Source organism: Lagenorhynchus albirostris, chromosome 20 (assembly GCF_949774975.1).
Source record: "Lagenorhynchus albirostris chromosome 20, mLagAlb1.1, whole genome shotgun sequence".
NCBI lineage: Eukaryota > Metazoa > Chordata > Mammalia > Artiodactyla > Delphinidae > Lagenorhynchus > Lagenorhynchus albirostris.
In genome coordinates, this window is record NC_083114.1 from 36,933,283 (window position 1) to 36,951,699 (window position 18,417).

General features: G+C 47.1%; 1 protein-coding gene across 1 annotated transcript; it reads left to right on the plus strand.

Annotated features, from left to right (window-relative positions):
* Positions 1-10,854: 10,854 nt before the first annotated feature.
* Positions 10,855-14,952, plus strand: GIP (gastric inhibitory polypeptide). The gene is made up of 5 exons (XM_060135723.1): positions 10,855-10,940; positions 12,391-12,537; positions 13,094-13,183; positions 13,931-14,032; positions 14,943-14,952. Exons 1-5 carry the CDS (start codon positions 10,855-10,857, stop codon positions 14,950-14,952), a joined length of 435 nt encoding a protein of 144 aa, XP_059991706.1.
* Positions 14,953-18,417: the final 3,465 nt, after the last annotated feature.

The window sequence follows — 18,417 nt, forward strand, 5'->3', positions numbered from 1 at the left end:
CTTCCACACAAGTGGCAAGAGGTTATACTATTTCCACCAAAAGCAAAGGGACTTGGCATTGGAATTTACCCATAGAGCCTTGCCTGGAATAATGTCTGATTGGTTTGATGTCCTAACTGGCTGAAAATAGTTCATGGGTATACTGTACCCATTATACCTTCCTTCCTTCTGTCTTAGAGCCCTGGATCTGAGGACCCTAGGGTTTGAGAAACATTAGTCAGAACGAGCTTTCCTAATTCCAGCACTTTGCCTGGGAGGAGAGCAGAAGAGGAAAGAAGAAATGCAGAGAGAACATTGTAAAATGTGGTAAATACCCTGAGGTGGTAGGATCATTGTTTCTATTCTATAGCTTAGCTAGGCCACAGATAGGTAGCAAGACCAGGAGTCTAACCCAAATATGCCTGGACCCAAGTCCTTGCACTTGCCATTATACTAGTGGAGCATTTAAAAATCTCAATGCAGGGCTTCCCAGGTGGTGGAGTGGTTAAGAATCTGCCTGCCAATGCAAGGGACATAGGTTCGAGCCCTGGCCTGGGAAGATCCCATAGGCCATGGAGCAACTAAGCCTGTGTGCCACAACTACTGAGCCTGCACTCTAGAGCCCAAAAGCCACAACTACTGAGCCCACGTGCCACAACTACTGAAGCCTGCGCACCTAGAGCCTGTACTCCACAACAGGAGAAGCCACGACAATGAGAAGCCCGCGCACCGCAACAAAGAGTAGCCTCCACTCACGGGAACCAGAGAAAGTCCGCACACAGCAACGAAGACCCAACGTAGCCAAAAATTAATTAATTAATTTTAAAAACAAGACAACTCAGTGGGGAAATGATAATATTTTCAACAAATGGTGCTGGAACAATTGAATATCCATATGCAAAAAAATAAATATCCTTCCATACCCCAACCTACATACAAAAGTTAACTCAATCATATACCTAAATGAAACCGCTTAGGTCATGTAATTAACTGTAAAACCCAAAACTATAAGAATTCTAAGAGAAAATCCTTGTGACTTTGGGTGAGGCAAAGCTTTGGTACGACACCAAAAGCAAAATTCACAAAAAACCAAATTGATAAAGTGGACTTTATCAAAATTTTTAAAAACTGCTTCTCAAAAGATACTGTTAAGAGAATGAAAACACAAGCCACAGTCGTGATCATCTTGCAATGTACAGAAATGTTGAAACACTATGTTGTGTACCAGGAGCTAATATAGTGTTGTAGGTCAATTATACTTCCAACAAACAAACAAATTCACAGAAAAAGATCAGATTTGTGGTTACTAGAGATGGGGGGTGAGAGGAGGGTGAATTGGAGGAAGGTGGTCAAAAGTTACAAACTCCCAGTTATAAGAGAAAGAAGTGCTAGGGATGTCATGTACAGCATGATGAACATAATGAACACTGCTGTGGGTTATAGATGAAAGTGGTTAAGAGAGTAAACCCTAAAAGTCTCAACATAATGAAAAAAATTTTTTCCTTTTTTTAAAATTTTCTATCTTTATGAGATGATGGACGTTCACTGAACTTACTGTGGTAATCATTTCATGATGTATGTAAGTCAAATCATTATGCTGGACACCTTGAATTTATCCAGTGCTGTATGTCACTATACCTCTAAAACTGGAAGAGAAAAATAAAAATGCAAAAAAAAAAAAAAAAAGACACACCATAGACTGGGAGAAAATTTTTGTAAATCATATATCTGTCAAAGGACTTGTATCCAAAGAACTGTCAAAGGAACTCTCAAAACTCAATAACAAGAAAACAAACACCCCTCCCCGCAAAAATTGGCAAAAGATTTGAGCAGACATTTCACCAAAGAAGATATACAGATGGCTAATAAACCCATGAAAAGATACTCAACATCATTAGCCATCAGAGAAATGCAAATTAAAATCACAGTGAGGTACCACTACATACTTATTAGAATGGCTAAAATTTAAAAGACTGACCATATCCGGTTTTGGCAAGATGGTGGAAGAACTGGAAACTTCATGCAGCTGTTGGGAATATAAAACGTTACAACCACTTCAAAAACAGTCTGGCAGTGTCTTAACAAGTTAAATATATCCTAATCCTAGGTATTTACCCAAGAAAAATAAAAGCATTATGTCCATACAAAGACTTGTCCACAAGTGTTCAGAGCAGTTTTTTTTTTTTTGCAATACGCGGGCCTCTCACTGCTGTGGCCTCTCCCGCCGCGGAGCACAGGCTCCGGACGCGCAGGCTCAGCGGCCATGGCTCACGGGCCCAGCCGCTCCGCGGCACGCGGGATCCTCCCGGACCGGGGCACGAACCCGCGCCCCCTGCATCGGCAGGCGGACTCCCAACCACTGTGCCACCTGGGAAGCCCGTTTCATAGCAGTTTTATTTGTAATTGCCAAAAGCTGGAATTAACCTAAATGTCTACCAACAGGTAAATGGATAAACAAACAATTATAGCCATACGATCGAAGAATATTACTCAGCAATAAAAAAGAATGAACATCCTGCCACAATGTAATTGAATCTCAAAATAAGTATGCTAAATGAAAGAAGCCAGACAAGAAGAGTACATACTGTATGATTCCATTTATATAAAATTCAAGAAAATACAGACAGATCTACAGTGACAGAAAGCAGTTCAGCGACTGGACAGAGTAAATAGTAAGAGCGAGAGGCTCAAAGAAACTTCTGAAGACAGCAGATATGTTCCTTACCTTAGCTGGACTGATGGTTTCATGGGAGAAGACACATGTCAAAACAATCATTTGTACACTTTAAATTAAATATGTGAGTTAATTATGTGTCAGTTTTACCTCAACAATGCCATTAAAAAAATCCCAGCACTGTGGAGGGAGTGGTAACTTGGAAAAATGACCATTTTCCATCATCATAGTAAAGATAAGTTCACACAAGAATCATCAAAGGTGTTAAATAAGTCTGAGGGTGGGGGAAGCCTGATGAGGAAGAGGGTATGTGCATTGTCCTAACATGTCTCCGTGTACACTGCTTATTAGTTATAAGGAGAAAAATAGTAACTGTACAGTGGGAAAATCCAACAAAACTTTGGGTGATCAAAATTATCATCAGTTATGGGAAGGCGGAAGGCGGAAACATTGTTCCTCCAGGTGCAATACCTCGAAAAGGACACACTTTCATTTTCTAGTGTTCTGGTCAGGATGCATAACCTGAATCTCAGACAAAACCAAATGGAGAAACATTATAACGTAACTGGTCTATACTCTTAAAAATGTCAGTATCATGAAAGAAAGAAAGGCTGAGAAACTGATTAAAGGAGAATAAAGAGACATAATTAAATGCAATACGTGAGCCTGGACCTGATCTAAGAATGGAGGAGAAATACCTGAAAGGATGTTATTGGGATAACTGAAAAAATTGTAATATGGACTATATGATTTATATCAATGTTAAATGTCTCGAATTTCATAACTGTACTTATTGTGGTTAGATAAGTGAATATCCTTGTTTGTAGGAAATGTGGGTGAAAATATTAACTGGTAAAGGAGCATGACGTACATAACCTACTCTCAAATGTTTAAAAGATACATAATAGAATGATAGAAGAAAAGTGGCAAAATATTGAAAGTTGGTGAATCTGTGGGTATATTGGAGTTCTCCATATTAGTTTTGCAACTTCCCTGTAAGTTTTAACTTATTTCAAAATAGAAGGTTTTAAAAATCTCCAGACAAATGACACAACAGAGTCTCTGGGAATGACACTGAGGCACTAGGATTTTAAAAATCTTTCCAGGTAGGGTTGCCAAATTTGGCAAATAACAGTACAGGATGCTCACTTAAATCCGAATTTCAGATAAACAACAATCTTAACATTTTTTAGCATAAATACCTCCCATGCAGTATTGCTGCCTACCCAAGGAAGTACCCTCTTGGAATGCAATTCGTCTTTTATTTCATTTTATTTTTTTTATTTGGCTGCGCCAGGTCTTAGTTGTGGCAAGTAGGATCATCGTTGCTGGCATGCAGGATCTTTTTAAGTTGTGGCATGCGGGCTCTTAGTCGAGGCATGCAGGATCTGGTTCCCTGACCAGGGATCGAACCCGGGCCCCCTGCATTGGGAGCGCGGAGTCTTAACCACTGGGCCCCCAGGGAAGTCCCTGAAATTCATTCTGATACCTGTCCTCTGCTAGTCTTGTAGCATATCAGAGACATTAACTTGCATTATCCTCCTTCAATATCTAACATCATCTCCGTTTCTACTCTTGCAGTGAGATAGGGACTGAGATAAATATAAATAGATATTAAATGGCCAGAGTTTATGATGATGAAAAGAAACACTTAATGAATCTGGCATCTTCTATACTAATGATAATGATGGTCATCATTTTTTAACGTTGATTATGCACATGGTAGCCAACCTCTAAGGTGGCCCCCAATGACCCCACCTCCTGGTATTCACAGCCTTGTGTAATCCCTCCCACATTGTTCCAGGGTTGGTCTGTGTGACCAATAGCATACAGACGAAGCGATGGTATGTTGCTTCTGGATTTAGGTTTTAAAAGACACTTAGGCTTTCATCTTAGGTGCATGCTCTGCCTCTGGGGGAAAGAAGCCCTGCGGTGAGCAGCCTTCAGGAACTGACGCCTTCAGCCTACAGTCATGGGAGTGAGCTGGGAAGGTGATCTACAGCCCCAGATGAGTCTTCCTTTGAGACTGCAGCTCAGCTGACATGAGAGACCCTGAGCTAGAACCACCCAGCTAAGCCGCTCCCAGATTCCTGATCCCCAGAAATGTGAGAAATAAATGTTCTTTGTTTTAAACTGCTAAAATTTGGAGTAATTTGTTACACAGCAAAAGATAACTAAGGTATCAAGATATAATGTAACATAATGTATCATCTAAGTATACATGCTTCCCAAGATAATTCTTTGAAGCAGGAACTATTACATTCCCCATTTTGCAGGAAGGTAAACTAAAGCACAGAAAGGGCACGTTGCTCCAAATCACCCTACCAGGAAGTATAGATGGATCTGTCTCCAAAGCCCTCCCTCACCCCTACTCAGGAATTTCAGAGCCTTCCACGATTCCGATGCTGGGCTGAATCAGCCTGACCTTATTATTTCATCTTATTTAATTCTCACCATAGAGTGAGATAGGGGAGGTAATTCCAGAGAAAACCACCAGCCAACACTGGCAGGAAGCCCTCAAGTTAACAGGACACACACTTTACACTTACCTATAAGCTAGGCAGAGCAGATTTTGTTTTCTTAACCCCAGTTTAGAGACAAGTAAGCTAAGACTCTGAGTGGGTAAGGCCTTCGCCCACACAAAGCCAAACAACCCCGGGAGTGGTGAGCAGGTAGAGCTGGGCTTGAATACTTCTACTCCTCTCTCCATCCTACCAGGCTACTCCCTAATCTAACTAATGAGGGGCATGTTTTCTGAAGTTGCAGAAGGCCCTCCCCATACACACTGCAGGAATGTGTGTGTGTTGTGTTGATGGGAGGGTGGGGGGGCTCACTGGGGACCCTGGAAACTACTTCATCCTTCATGTCCTCGTTCAAGGAAAAGGAAGGGAAAGCTCTCACTTTTCACCCCTCTCTTCACTCTTCACCCCTCTCTTCCTTTCCCTGGGGTGTGCTCCCACCTGGGAGAGAGAGGGAATGCTGCTCTCTCTGGGAGGGCCAGTCCTTTGGCCTTTTACCTAAATGCCAATCCTTTCCCTCCCTGGAACTGAGAACCTGTGGCCACCCCCTCCCAATTCTAACTCTTCACTGCTGTTCTCCCATGGATTAGGCTGCAATTACTAAGGACTGAGCTCTTTTCTTGACAAACAAAAGCAGACCAAAACCAAAACAAAACAAAAGACAAAACAAACATACAAAAAGCAACCCTTTGAAAACAGCAAGAGGGACTGGGGTTAAAGCTAAGAGGGGACTTCCAAACCGATCCCCTGTAGCAGATGGTCAAGAGAGGCTGTAGGTAGTATTAGGTTGGCCAAAAAGTGCCTTTGGTTTTTTAAGTAAAAATAAAAGACACATTTTTCATTTTCACCAAGAACTTTATTGAGCAACGTATTCACCCTTTTGTTCCACTACCTTCTGCCATTTTTCAGGCAACTTCATAATTCCATCGTCCCAAAACTTTTTATCTTTTGAGCAAAGAACTTTTCCAGGTGCTTTTTACAGTCTTCCAGGGAACTGAATTTTTTTTTCATTAAGAGAAATTTGTAAAGACCTAAATAAATGGAAATCTGAAGGCGCAAAGTCTGGTGTATGTGGCGGATGAATCAGAACTTCCCAGCCAAGCTGTAACAGTTTTTGCCTGATCATCAAAGAAACATGCAGTTTGCGTTATCCTGATGGAAGATTATGCGTTTTCTGTTGACTAATTCCGGATGCTTTTCGTCGAGTGCTGCTTTCAGTTGGTCTAATTGGGAGCAGTATTTGTTGGAATTAATTGCTTGGTTTTCCAGAAAGAGCTCATAATAGAGGAATCCCTTCCAATCCCACCATATACACAACATCACCTCCTTTGGATGAAGACCGGCCTTTGGTGTGGTTGGTGGTGGTTCATTTCGCTTGCCCCACCATTTCTTCCATTCCACATTGTTGTACAGTATCCACTTTTCATCACCCGTCACAATTTGTTTTAAAAATGGAACATTTTCCTTACGTTTAAGTAAAGAATTGCATGCAGAAATAGGGTCAAGAAGGTTTTTTTCACTTAACTTATGTGGAACCCAAACATCAAAGTGATTAACCTAACCAAGGCGGTGCAAATGATTTTCAACACTTGATTTCGATATTTTGAGTATGTCGGCTATCTCCCGCGTGGTATAGCGTTGATTGTTCTCAATTAATGTCTCGATTTGATTGCTGTCAACTTCAACTGGTCTACCTGACCGTGGAGCCTCATCCAACGGAAAATCTCCAGCATGAAACTTCACAAACCACTTGTGACACTTTCGATCACTCACAGCACCTTCTCCATACACTGCACAAATCTTTTTTTGCATTTCAGTTGCATTTTTACCTTTCTTGAAATAATAAAGCACGATATGCCAAAAATGTTGCTTTTTTCTTCACACAAAAATTCACTAATTTTGATGTCTTTTTTTAAAAGCACGCTGATATGACAGCTGTCACATAAAATCTAACGAAATTGTTTTGAATGAAGTTAAAGACAATTAAGCACTACTAGAGCCATCTTATAGAAAAAACTGAATGAAACTTTTGGCCCACACAATACATACTTTCTTTAAGATCCTTCTGGAAGGTATCTCTCTTGACTCCAGTGGTACTGGAGGCTGAGTGGGTAATAATGTCTGGGACCACCCCTGTGTTTGCGATGTGACTGGGGAGGAAAGATGGAGGTGGTCCTTCTAGGAATCAGGAGAGACCAGATGACTCAGCAGAGTTTGTCGGGGTTCCAGTCACCTCTTGTCTCCTCTTCAGGAGAAGAATAAAATCTGCCACCTGGTGTAAGTGAGCTCTGAGAGGGATGTCTGCTTTCTGAGTCAGCCGGTGAGCTCGAAGAGCAAGTGAACTTCTAAAGCAGAGTCCACGGCAGGGAGGCTGCAGCCAGCCCTCTGGATCACCTTGTCTTGGCTTCGGAGACTGGCCTGGAATGTCTGTGGTGGCCCTGTGGGCCTTGGGGAGATGGTGAGTCACCTCTGTGAGCTGGAAGAGCCAGCAAGCCTCCAAAGCTCTTCTGCTACTCCAGCTCCCGGGGCGCCTCAGTCCAGATGCCAGGAGGGTCTGGGAAGCAGCACCCTGGGTTCTCCTGCAACAGGACTGCCATCACCCCCTCCTGCGCTGATTCCCTGACTTCCCTGGCTCCGCAGACACCCCAACCCCACAGACTTTCTCCACCTCTCTGGGCCATCAGTCTTTGTATCTGGGCTTCCAACCAGTGAGGGGCATTTCCTGCTTCCCCATCCCCTGTGTCCATCTGATCCCTCACACCCTAGAAATTCTCCTCTGTGGTCGGAGGCTCTGCTCACTCCCTGCCCTGCCCCCACCCCTGCACTGCACTGGACTCCACACACCAGGGCACTGCCCATTGTGGCATTGACAGGCTGGTTGGGTTGCCAGTTGGGTTTATTGAACTATTTTAAGTCCAGCAGGCCCTTCTGATCTCCAGAAACTTCCCAAGGCCATCTTTCCCATTCCCTGGCCTCCCAATACGCCGTGCGGGGTCGGGGCTGTAGGTTCCCCTGGGAGTTTGGTATCTTCTCTGATCTCCTTCCCTGGTCCTCCCCACATCTGTCCCTCCCCCAGGACCCAGGCCACATTTCTCCCTAATCTGTCCACTGTTGGGCATGAGAGCCCCAAATCAAAGGGAAACAGGGAAGGGGGCTGCAGAGAGGTCACTTCCAAGAGGAAGTGGGCTAGGGACCAAAAGTGCAGCTGGCCTTCAGAGCAGTTCACCCCCAAACGAATCCCCAGAGCACCAGGCAGGGGTTCAGGGCTGCTGGGACCCATCCCAGAACCTTCCTTGACTCTGGTTTGGCGTGAGACTTACGGGTCCCAGGATGATGTCCACACGTTTTGGATATGCTGTGCCTCCGGCAGTGGGGCTCAGGTTTCGCACCAACCCTTTTGAGCCCATTTACTGTGCTGCTCAGCAGGAAGCAGGACCACAAGCAGCCTCCACACCCTCTTCGGAGGCCAAATCTGAGTTGATGTCTAATCTCTGCCCATTGATAGCTAGGAGATGGAATCTGGAGAGCTTGCCCAGAGAGGAGTTTTTCGAGACGGTGGAAAATGGGTGGTGGGTCAGGGAGGTTTCCAGGAAGCAGAGGTGAGTGACCATCCTAGTCAGCTACCTCTCATCCCACACAAGCACTTAATTTCATGCTGGACCGGCTCCCAGGCTGGGGAGTTGACCCGGAAAGGAAAGTGGCCTTTACTCAGCCCTGCAGCTAACAGGCAGGGCAGGAGCGGGGCTGTTTAGGGTTCAAAGTACCCACAGAGAGTGGAGAGGGAATAGCCTGGGAAGGAGGCCTTGGGGGTCGGCCAAACGTGCAGGCTGTGCCCCGCCCCTTCCAGACTGAGAGCGCTTGGGGACAGAGCCATGCACTAAGTGCTTGGAGAAAGGCAAAGGGTGCACCTCAAGGAGTCTCCAGTCTGAGGGCCCCGGGTCTGATCGAGGCACAACGCAGCCTCAGAGGCCCCACTCTGATGGCAAAACACAGGGGCACACACTTCTCTCTTACAGGAGAGCAGAGCATTGGAGGAGAGAGGCTTGGACCTCATAAATCTTTACAGTTAGAGTTGTAGCTGGTCCGCCTTCCTCTGCGTCCCCACGGTGTACATGTGCCTCTTTTCCCCACCCTGCCTGCCCCTCAGCAGGAAGGCAGCTTGAGTAGAAGTTCTCAGTTCACCGGCTACCACCAGGAAACCCCCATCCTCATGTTCCCTCAACCCTCTGCTCCATCACTCTCCCGCCCTCTCCCCAGGCAGCTGGACACCCCCTAGCTATCGAGCTGGAGACACTGCCACATTGACAAAGCCGCGGGCCACTGTGGCCCCTCTCTCTCTGACCCAGGAGTAGTCTAATGTCTATGGCAGTGCCCCCCCCCACCCAAGTTAGTGTCACCTTACCCAAGCCTGCCCTCACCAAGGGCACCCATCCTTTCAAACTGAGGGCACCTATAAAGGAAGTGGAGGAATACTGGGCTTACCTGCCCAGAAGGGAGGAGGGGGAAGAAGAAAAGGGGCACTTAAGGTACCCTGCCCACAGGCCAGGCCCAGAGAGCAGCTAGAGATACCCAAATGTTAATTACCAATTAGCGCAGTTCAGGTGGAAAGGGCAACTTTATTACGTGTAAAATGGACTTAATGTGGCAGGAGCTGTGGGATTAATTTCTTGAGATAAGATGCTTTTAGGCTAATCAGTAGGTCTGCGATATCTGGATATAAAGGAGCCGGGGCAGACTTTCTTGAGACAGGTTCCAAAGAGCCAGAAGGGAGGAGGAGACCCCTGCCCTATCCTTCTTCTGGGAGAGCCGGAAAGGAAGGCTGGTAAGAGCGCAGCTGGGATGGGGGTGGACGTGGACGTGGACAGGACACTGGAGAGGAGGTGGGTCTTGGCACCCCTGGTGTTTGGCACCCTAGCCCCTCACTTTCTTTTCCTCCGTGAAAGAAAGAAAAGGTGGGGCTGAGGGTTCCTTTAACACCCAGGTGACAACGCAGGAAAATCCACACATCTGTAGAGCTAGCTTTGGTGTTCAGGGCTTGGGAGGAAGGCTCCTTACTGTTCTTCGTCTCTGCTGAAGATGCCCTGATGAAACGGGGCTTGCCCTCGGCAGAAGCGTCGGACATCCCTAAGTGGGGATAGTGAAGGCTGGGGGGTAGGGGTTCTACTTATGGTTTTCACTCAGGCCAAGAGGGCTGCGAAGATTTAGGTGACAGCCAATCTGAGAGCTGGAAGGCTGGCTGGTATGAACTTTGGAGGCTCTGAAGGGAGAATCTTGCCAGTCCACATGCCTGTGATGTCTAGCCACAGGGGCCAGGAAGGGGGCTGTCCCTGCACACAGGCCTTCACTGCTTTCTCCTGCCAGGATCACCCCCCTGCTGCCCTCCTCCCACCCCACTCAGACTCCACCTAAAAAACAAGAAGCAGGTCCACTCTCATCCAGGCTCCATATCCCTTCTAATGTCCCTTCTAACTCTAACGCCAGCTCCTCCCACCATCCCCAGGGTGTTGCTCTAGCCTCTTAGAAAAGCTCCAACTCCCAGGGCACAGGGCCTCCCAGCTTTCAGACTCCCCACAGGCTCTGGGGCACCAGGAGTGTGCGGCCATATTGCCTGCTTCCTCAGCACAGGGCTTCCACCTCATGCTGGTCCTTTTCTCTCTTAGCTCAGGAAATAACCATTGGAAGATGCTGGCCATGAAGACCTTCTCTCTGCTGCTGGTGTCCCTGCTCCTGGCATTGGTGCTAGGAGAGAAGGAAGAAGATCACTCCAGGTTGGGGTGAGAAGGAAGGGGTCAGGTGCTGGGGAGGAGGCTCGGGGGGTGACTGGGCTCTATTTTCAAGGGGGAGGTGAGAAAGGGAGGAATCCCAGGCCAAGAGGAAAGATGCTCGACGGAAAAAAACTTTTCAGCAGTCTGAGTGCAGAGTGAGGCTAGAACCAGGGAGTCTTTTTTTTTTTTTTTTGTGGTACGCGGGCCTCTCACTGTTGTGGCCTCTCCCGTGGCGGAGCATAGGCTCCGGACGCGCAGGCTCAGCGGCCATGGCTCACGGGCACAGCCGCTCCGCGGCACGTGGGATCTTCCCGGACTGGGGCACGAACCTGTGTCCCCTGCGTCGGCAGGCAGACTCTCAACCACTGCGCCACCAGGGAAGCCCCAGAGAGTCTTTTTTACGAGCTACTGTTGTAGCTGGAGAGAGTGTGCTTAGATCTCTGGAAGGACTTCTCAGTGGTTAAGTGTCTGAAGTAGATGATAGCATCTCCCTTCCTAATGAAAGCCTTAACCAGTCACTTATGTGTGCATTTGATCAAATTTTACAGCAGGCTTCCTGTGTGCCAGGCACAAGGGATATACCTGAAGAGTGGTCCACAAATGCCACCTGCCCTCGTGGAGCATATAGGCCCAAGGGGAAAGCAGACGAAGAACCATCTAGGCAAAGCTTCAAACTGTCATAAGCGCTGTGAGGAAAAGGCAGGGAAGATTATGAATGAATATAGCAGGGAGTTCTGTTTGTGTGTTCGGGAGGCCGAGAGACGTGTCTGAGTAGAGTTAGGCCTTCTCATATGCAAGGACAAGCCATATGCCCCTGTCAAGTTGGCTAAGTTTGAGATGCAACTGTCACACGTATACAAGGGCAGACAACATCATGCAGAAGTTAAAGACCATAGACCTGGACCCAGACTACCTGGGGTAAACCCTGGATCATACCTACACTGTATGCTAAGTTAATCTCTTTGCACGGTGGTTTCCTCACTTACCAAAGGGAGATATACATAGTGTCTACCTCCTTGGGGTGGTGTGAGGATTTAGTAAGTTTCTGTATTCAAGGGCTTGTAGAGGACCTGACTCATAGTAAGTGCCGTTACATGAGAGCTCACTATTAGGAAACTGAGAACCAAAAAACTGAATCTGGTGGGGCCAGGGCAAGAGGAGCAAAGGAGAAAACTGTGGCTCAGTCCTTAGGGATGAGGGGGACCCCTGATCTTTGCCCAGAATCAGAGCCTCAAACACTGAGGATGCTGGAAGTGGGTGCTTGAGCTGAGGATAAAGCCCCGGGGGCTTGATGCATGGACAAGAGGGTGTCTCCATAAAAACTGACTCCCTAGAAATGGGCTGCTTCCTTTCCAAATAGCAGCCTCCTGCTGGTGACAGTCATTTATCTTCGCACCCTCTGCTCCTTCTGTGGCATCCTGGTTTCCCTCTCTCTCCCCTCCCTGCCCCTCAGGTTCCACACTAAGGCCGGCGGCTCCCAACCACGAGCCCCCAGGTACGCGGAAGGCACTTTCATCAGTGACTATAGCATCGCCATGGACAAGATCCGCCAACAAGATTTTGTGAACTGGCTGCTGGCGCAGAAGGGGAAGAAGAGCGAGTGAGTCATGCGTGCCCTTCCCTGCTCCCTGTGCCCCCGTGTGATGCACAAGGCCAGGTGGCACCTTTCGCTTAGGTGCTGCTGGGGAGCTGGACCGCATGGCGGCCCTGCCTGGGACCCTGGCTCAGGCAGCAGTCTGGTCGGGGGTGGGACAGGATTTGGGCAATTTTCCAATCCTTTTCTTCTAAGAGGAGGAGTCGGGAAGATGTGTGGGACTCACAGAGGATCCCCGGGGGGCTGGGGTGAACCAGGGGAGCTGAATTGCTGCCAATGACTACTTGGTGGCGGCAGCGTCAGACTTTGGAAATAGGATAAACTGCTTTCATCGTTCTTCTCTATGCAAAATCTTTTCCCCCGCCCTTACTGTTTGGCCAGCATGGTAGCTCCTGAAAAGCTTGTCACTGATAGCTGAAGACAAGCAGCGGGGAGGCTGAGTAGAGAAAGAGGTCCCCTCTGCTCCTTGGGTTGAGGTACCAAAAGATTGGAGCTTCTTTGGGCTGGAGAACATCTGGAGTCCCGCCTGGCCCCACCCACTCCCTAATCTTTATTTTACCAGCTGGAAACACAACATCACCCAGAGGGAGGCCCGGGCCCTAGAGCTGGCCCATCAATCTAACAGGAAGGAGGAGGCAAGGGCGCAGCAGGGGTGAGTCAGCCCACAGGGGAAGGGGTCGGGGGGCGGGGGGGATGCCTCTTGACCCCACCTCATTGTTCCCTCTCCCAGACTCCAGAGCAGGGCTAGGCCCCAGATAAGCATCCCCTTCTACTCAGAATTCAAAGAGGGGTCTTCACGGAACTCCTGGACGACAGCCCAAGCCTAAGGGAAAGCCTGGGAGGAATGGGGGTGGGGGTCCTGGCAGGGAATCTGGGGCCAGAGTTTCTAAGGTGGATGACTTAGTGTGCAGAGTCACCAAGTCCAGGAGTGGGGCACGAAAGAGACCTTGGAAACTGGCTTCTCCACTTCTGCCTGCCAAACTTCAGGAAGGCTTTTGTGAAACTGGGACCCTCTGAAGGCCAGTCCCCTGAAATCAGTTACCCTGTCTCTGTAGGAAGCTGAGGAATTGATGACACAGATCCTTCTAAACAGTGAATATTCCCAAAGTAATCTCTTGGGGTTTTGGAATGCACTCTGGGACACTTGGAGAGGTGGATGGGTGGGATGTCTCCCACCAGAATTGTTTGTCTTTGCCTGTATGGAACAGCCTATATTCCCTGGCCGACAGGTCTGGGTGGAGCTTTGAAAGCTGAGACAACTGAGAGGCAGCTGTGTTGACTCGTACACCCCACCCCCACCCCACCTTGTCCCACCACGTTGGAGTCCCAGGTCCGGTATTTACTCTCTCTGGGTGGTGCCCAGGCTAAAGGCGCCTGCCTGAGGCTTTCTCCTTTGTAGCTCCCTACCCAAGAACCCCAGCGATGACGGTTTGCTAAAGGATTTACTGATTCGAGAGCTGCTGTCCTGGATGGTGGATCAGATGGAGCTCTGCAGGCTCAGGTGGGAGTTTGGTAGCTTTGGGCATCTTGCATAGTGGTTGTGAGCTCGCACTCTGGGGTCAGACACGGGTTCAGATCTTCACCTCAACACATGCTGACAAATTACTTAGACTCTCTGAACCTTGGGGTTTTTGTGAAAATTGGGGCTACTTAAACCACTTCATGGGATTTGGTGGGGTTTAAATGAGATAATTCGAGGAAAAGGCTGAAATCAACATCTGCAGAGTACTAAGAGTTTGGTAACCTTGACAGTTATTAGTACCACTTGCACTTCTTCCTCAATTTCCTCCAGGTGAGATGCTGCTCTCACCTGCCCTACACACCCGAGCCCATCCTAACCTTAGCTTTTCCTTGGTACCGTTGTGCCATGGCACCTTCTCAGTGATGGAACCCCTAGAGTTGGAGGCATGTTGCCCTTCTCTGTAGCTGCTGCTGGTCTCAATAGTCCTCAAATCCTCCTCCTAAGCTAGGAAGTCTTTCAATCTATTATGTCTCAGAAACAAGGGATGGCTCAATACCATGGAGAGATCCACCCACCTGAATGGTGAGACAGGACACTGATTTAAGATGCAGACACCGAGGCACAGAAACCAAAACAAATTCAGACTTCGGTGCTGGGAAGTTGAGGGACTGAGGGCACAAATCTGGGATGGCTTCCTGTAAGAGGGTTAGAAGGAAGAGAGGCATGTGACCTGAACAACGGAGAAGAGAGTATGAGAAAATCTCCACAGGAAAGTGGGTAACAGTCTCTGTGCTTTTGGGAATCATTTTGATTACTTATAATTAGAGAGGTAGTTTGGAGGTAGGAGCGGTTGAACTATGGCTGGGCGCCAGGATACATTTACTTTGCTGCCTTTAAGCCGATACTGACCCTCTCTCCACTGCTCCACTCCTCTCTCCACTCTGCACAGGTTTCAGTGACTCTGACCAAACCCAGCTCAGAACTGGACTCTGTCCTTCACTTACTCAGCTCCACCCCAGGATACCCCAAAGAAACAAAACCAAGTTCAAGCTGAAATAAATCTTTGTGCCCGTTGTCAAAACATATTCACGTGTCTACTGAGCACTACCTGTTCATTTGTCTTCGTGTGTGCACCACCCAGTGAAAAGCAGATATGGCTCTTACCCATCTGTTAATGCATCTGTTGTTTCCACGAACACTTACTGGAAACTTAACACAGGCAGAGACTGCACTGAACGCTGGGTATACAGCAATCATGGAAACAGACACAATCCTTGTCCCCAAGGGGTTTACAGTCCAGTGGTGGGGACAGACTTTAATCTTTAAACACACAAACACATTAATAACTACAAAACATGCAGAGTTATGTGAAGAAACACTAGGGAGCTGTGAGAGGACAGAGAAGCCTCATCTAGATGGAGTGGGCAGTCAGGAGGGCCTCTCTAAGAAAATGACGTTTAAGCTGAGTGAGATTTGAAGGATAAAATGGCCAAAGGGTGATGGGAGCCTTCATAAATATTAGCCAGTGCTATGGTTGCACAGCAAAATGGGCAACGGTGAGAACGGCACAAGTAGAGACGGGGCAGGTGGGCAGAGGCAGGGCCTCAAAGGCCATGTTAAAGCTTTGAGGGTTTATCCTCAGTGCAAGGACAAGTACTTGAAGGATTTTAAGCAGGGGCAGGTCAGAGAAGATCTATTTGCATCCCCGAACAATCACCCTGATGATGGTGAGAATGATACTGAGATGAAGAGGGATGAGTGTGGAAGAGGCTCTTAAGGGATTCCAGATTTCACACTAGGGAGTTGCCAGTGAAGGTGAAGGGAAGTGGGAGAACTCAGTTTGTCCGAAAGTCAATACCTCTTTCTTCCGGTGTTTAAATGTTTATCCACCTCGGCATGCTGCCTTCTCCCAGTGCCCTGCATCCACAGAAGACAAGGCTGTCTCTCTTTCCCGCTTAGTTTAGGTTACCTTTGCCTAATGTCCCCTCCTCTCCCCTTGATCTAGTCATATTTTAGCATACTAGAGCCAAACACACCTAGATTCAAATCACTCTCTAGGTCTGTGACTTGGCAAGTTAGTTCCTCTCTCTCTGAAGCTCAGTTTGCTGTCTGGAAAAGACTAAAAAGTACTCACTTCATAGGGTTGAAGTATTTTAAAATAATGCCTGGCACAAAGTAAGTGGTCAATAAAAGTTAACTTTTGTTATTCACACACTTAAACCTCAGTTTAAAAACACTGCGGTATTAGTTTAAAATCAGGGAGTGGCAAACTGGATTGGCTGAATGGCTGGGCCAGTAACCTAAATAAGCAAAGTGGGGAGTGTGTAAAGTAAGGGGAAGGATTGGGACTGTGAAAATGGAAAAGAAATGTGCCCCTAAAGGTATTCTGATGACCAAACAAAACTCTTTGGAGAACTGAATTTGCCTGAGGGCTGCCAGTTTGCAATCTCTTCCAGTTCTTAACATTTTGGGCTTCCTCTCCTCTAAACTCCTAGAGTTCTAAGAGTGTGTACCACACAATTTAGAGCATGCCTTTGCTCAGAGGTTATATTTTAGTGATTCTCCATGATAGAACTGATTGTATTGGGGAGGAGTTCAGATCTATATTTCTGTAGTCTTGGGTGTCTCTGGGAATCAGCGAATCTGTAAGTGTTATTAAAAAAATGTTGTACAACTGTCTCACTATGGGCCAGGCATTAGTGCTCAGGACTTTCGAGACACCATTTTTTTTTCAACTTTTGTTTGTTTTTTTTTTTTGGCTTTTATTCAGATTTAGAAACATCATTTGAAAAAAGTCATGGTGATCTCATTTAAAGCCTCATCACAGTCCTTCGAGGTAATGATAGCATCATAGCTGTCAACCGTGCACTACACTGCCTCCCTGAGGCAGAGAGTTAAAGCCCATGCTCTTAGCCACTCTGCCATAAGGCCAATGACTCACTAGTCACTTAAAGCAACTGACAGCATCTGTGACGGTCACATTCAGTGGTGCACTGGGGCAGAGTGCTTCTGAGAGCCATTGTGAAATTGTCAGGAATTCTGTGAGCAGGCTGTAAAACCATCCATAGCTTGAAACAATAGCTCCAAAGGCTGTGGTCAGAGTATTTACACTATGGAAATTGGCAAATGATATAAACCAGAGCACCACCCTCCCAACCTGGAGAGGTGATTGTTAAACATTTACCAGCACATTACTGGTCAGCATACTTTCTCTTAAATTATAGAGGAGAACAAATGTGTCTGAAGAGGGGAATGAACATGTCTGCTTGAGGGTGGCAATGAAGTTTATCAAGGGTCAATGTGTGTACCTCAGGGAGTATGTATGTGTGCATTTGAGGGTCTGCATAGTTAAATGTGAAGTCATGAGTGTGAGTGAGGGATCAGTGTGTATACCTTAAAGAGTCATACAGTGTGAGTCAGAGAGTGAGAAGTGAGGCAGGTGTGTCTAGATGGTGTCAGTGGGCACCTAAGGGACGGAGTTTTTGTGTTAGGGAGTGGTGTAGTAAGAATATGAAAATATGAGGTCAGTATGTGCATACATGAGACTAATGCATTTTTCATAGACAGGGTATAATGGAGGAAGTCAATGTGTATGAGAGGGTGTCAAATGGATGTGTTGGGAGGGGACAAATCTGTGTCTGAGAAAGTAAGTTTGTGTTTAAGGGGGCTTATGTTATCTGAGTTTAGTGTCTAAGGGTATGTATCGGAGTGAATTTGAAGGTAGGACTATGATAGCCTAAATAATTGTTTCAGCCTTGGTCGTTCTTTCAAAATACAGAAAAACACAAATAACAGTGCTAAATATTTTTAGCAAGATAGAGCATTATTTCTCTTTCTCGTAAACACCCAGAGGCAGGCAGCCCGGAGCTGGTGTGACAGCTTTTGCTCCGTGAAATCCTCAGGGACCCAGACTCATTGGCTCATGGCTCCACCATCCCTCAAGGCCCAAAATGGCAACTAAATATCCTGCCACCGATCTCTCTGCTCCCATCCTCTTTTTTTTTTTTTTTTTTAGGTTGCATGGTGCAGCATGCAGGATCTTAGTTCACCCACCAGGGATCGAACTCCTTCTCTCACCCCCACCCCCCTGCCCCCTGCCACATTGGGAGCATGGGGTCTTAACCACTGGACCACGAGGGAAGTCCCTGCTCCCATCCTCTTTTTTCCTTTTACTTGAAACCTCTCTGGTAACATTATTCACATCCATGGTTTTGCCTTGATCTGTAGCCCAGTTCTTTCTGTAGAACTTCATACCAGTACATCTGAATGACAATTGGCCATCTCTCCCGGGATGTCCCACAGACCTCAATTTCAACATTTTCAAAACCACTCTTATTTCCTCAGCTTCATCCTGTGGTTTCTTCCTACCTCTCTCTCTGAACGGCACCACGCAGTTGCCCAAGCCAGGACACCGAACATCCTGC

What these genes read in the sequence shown, in the direction of transcription:
- GIP (XM_060135723.1), top strand. Translation starts at nt 10,855, where the DNA reads ATGCTGGCCATGAAGACCTTCTCTCTGCTGCTGGTGTCCCTGCTCCTG. An exon ending in AAGGAAGAAGATCACTCCAG is followed by an intron (nt 10,941 to 12,390) that starts GTTGGGGTGAGA and finishes CCTGCCCCTCAG; the next exon opens with GTTCCACACTAAGGCCGGCG. An exon ending in CAGAAGGGGAAGAAGAGCGA is followed by an intron (nt 12,538 to 13,093) that starts GTGAGTCATGCG and finishes TTATTTTACCAG; the next exon opens with CTGGAAACACAACATCACCC.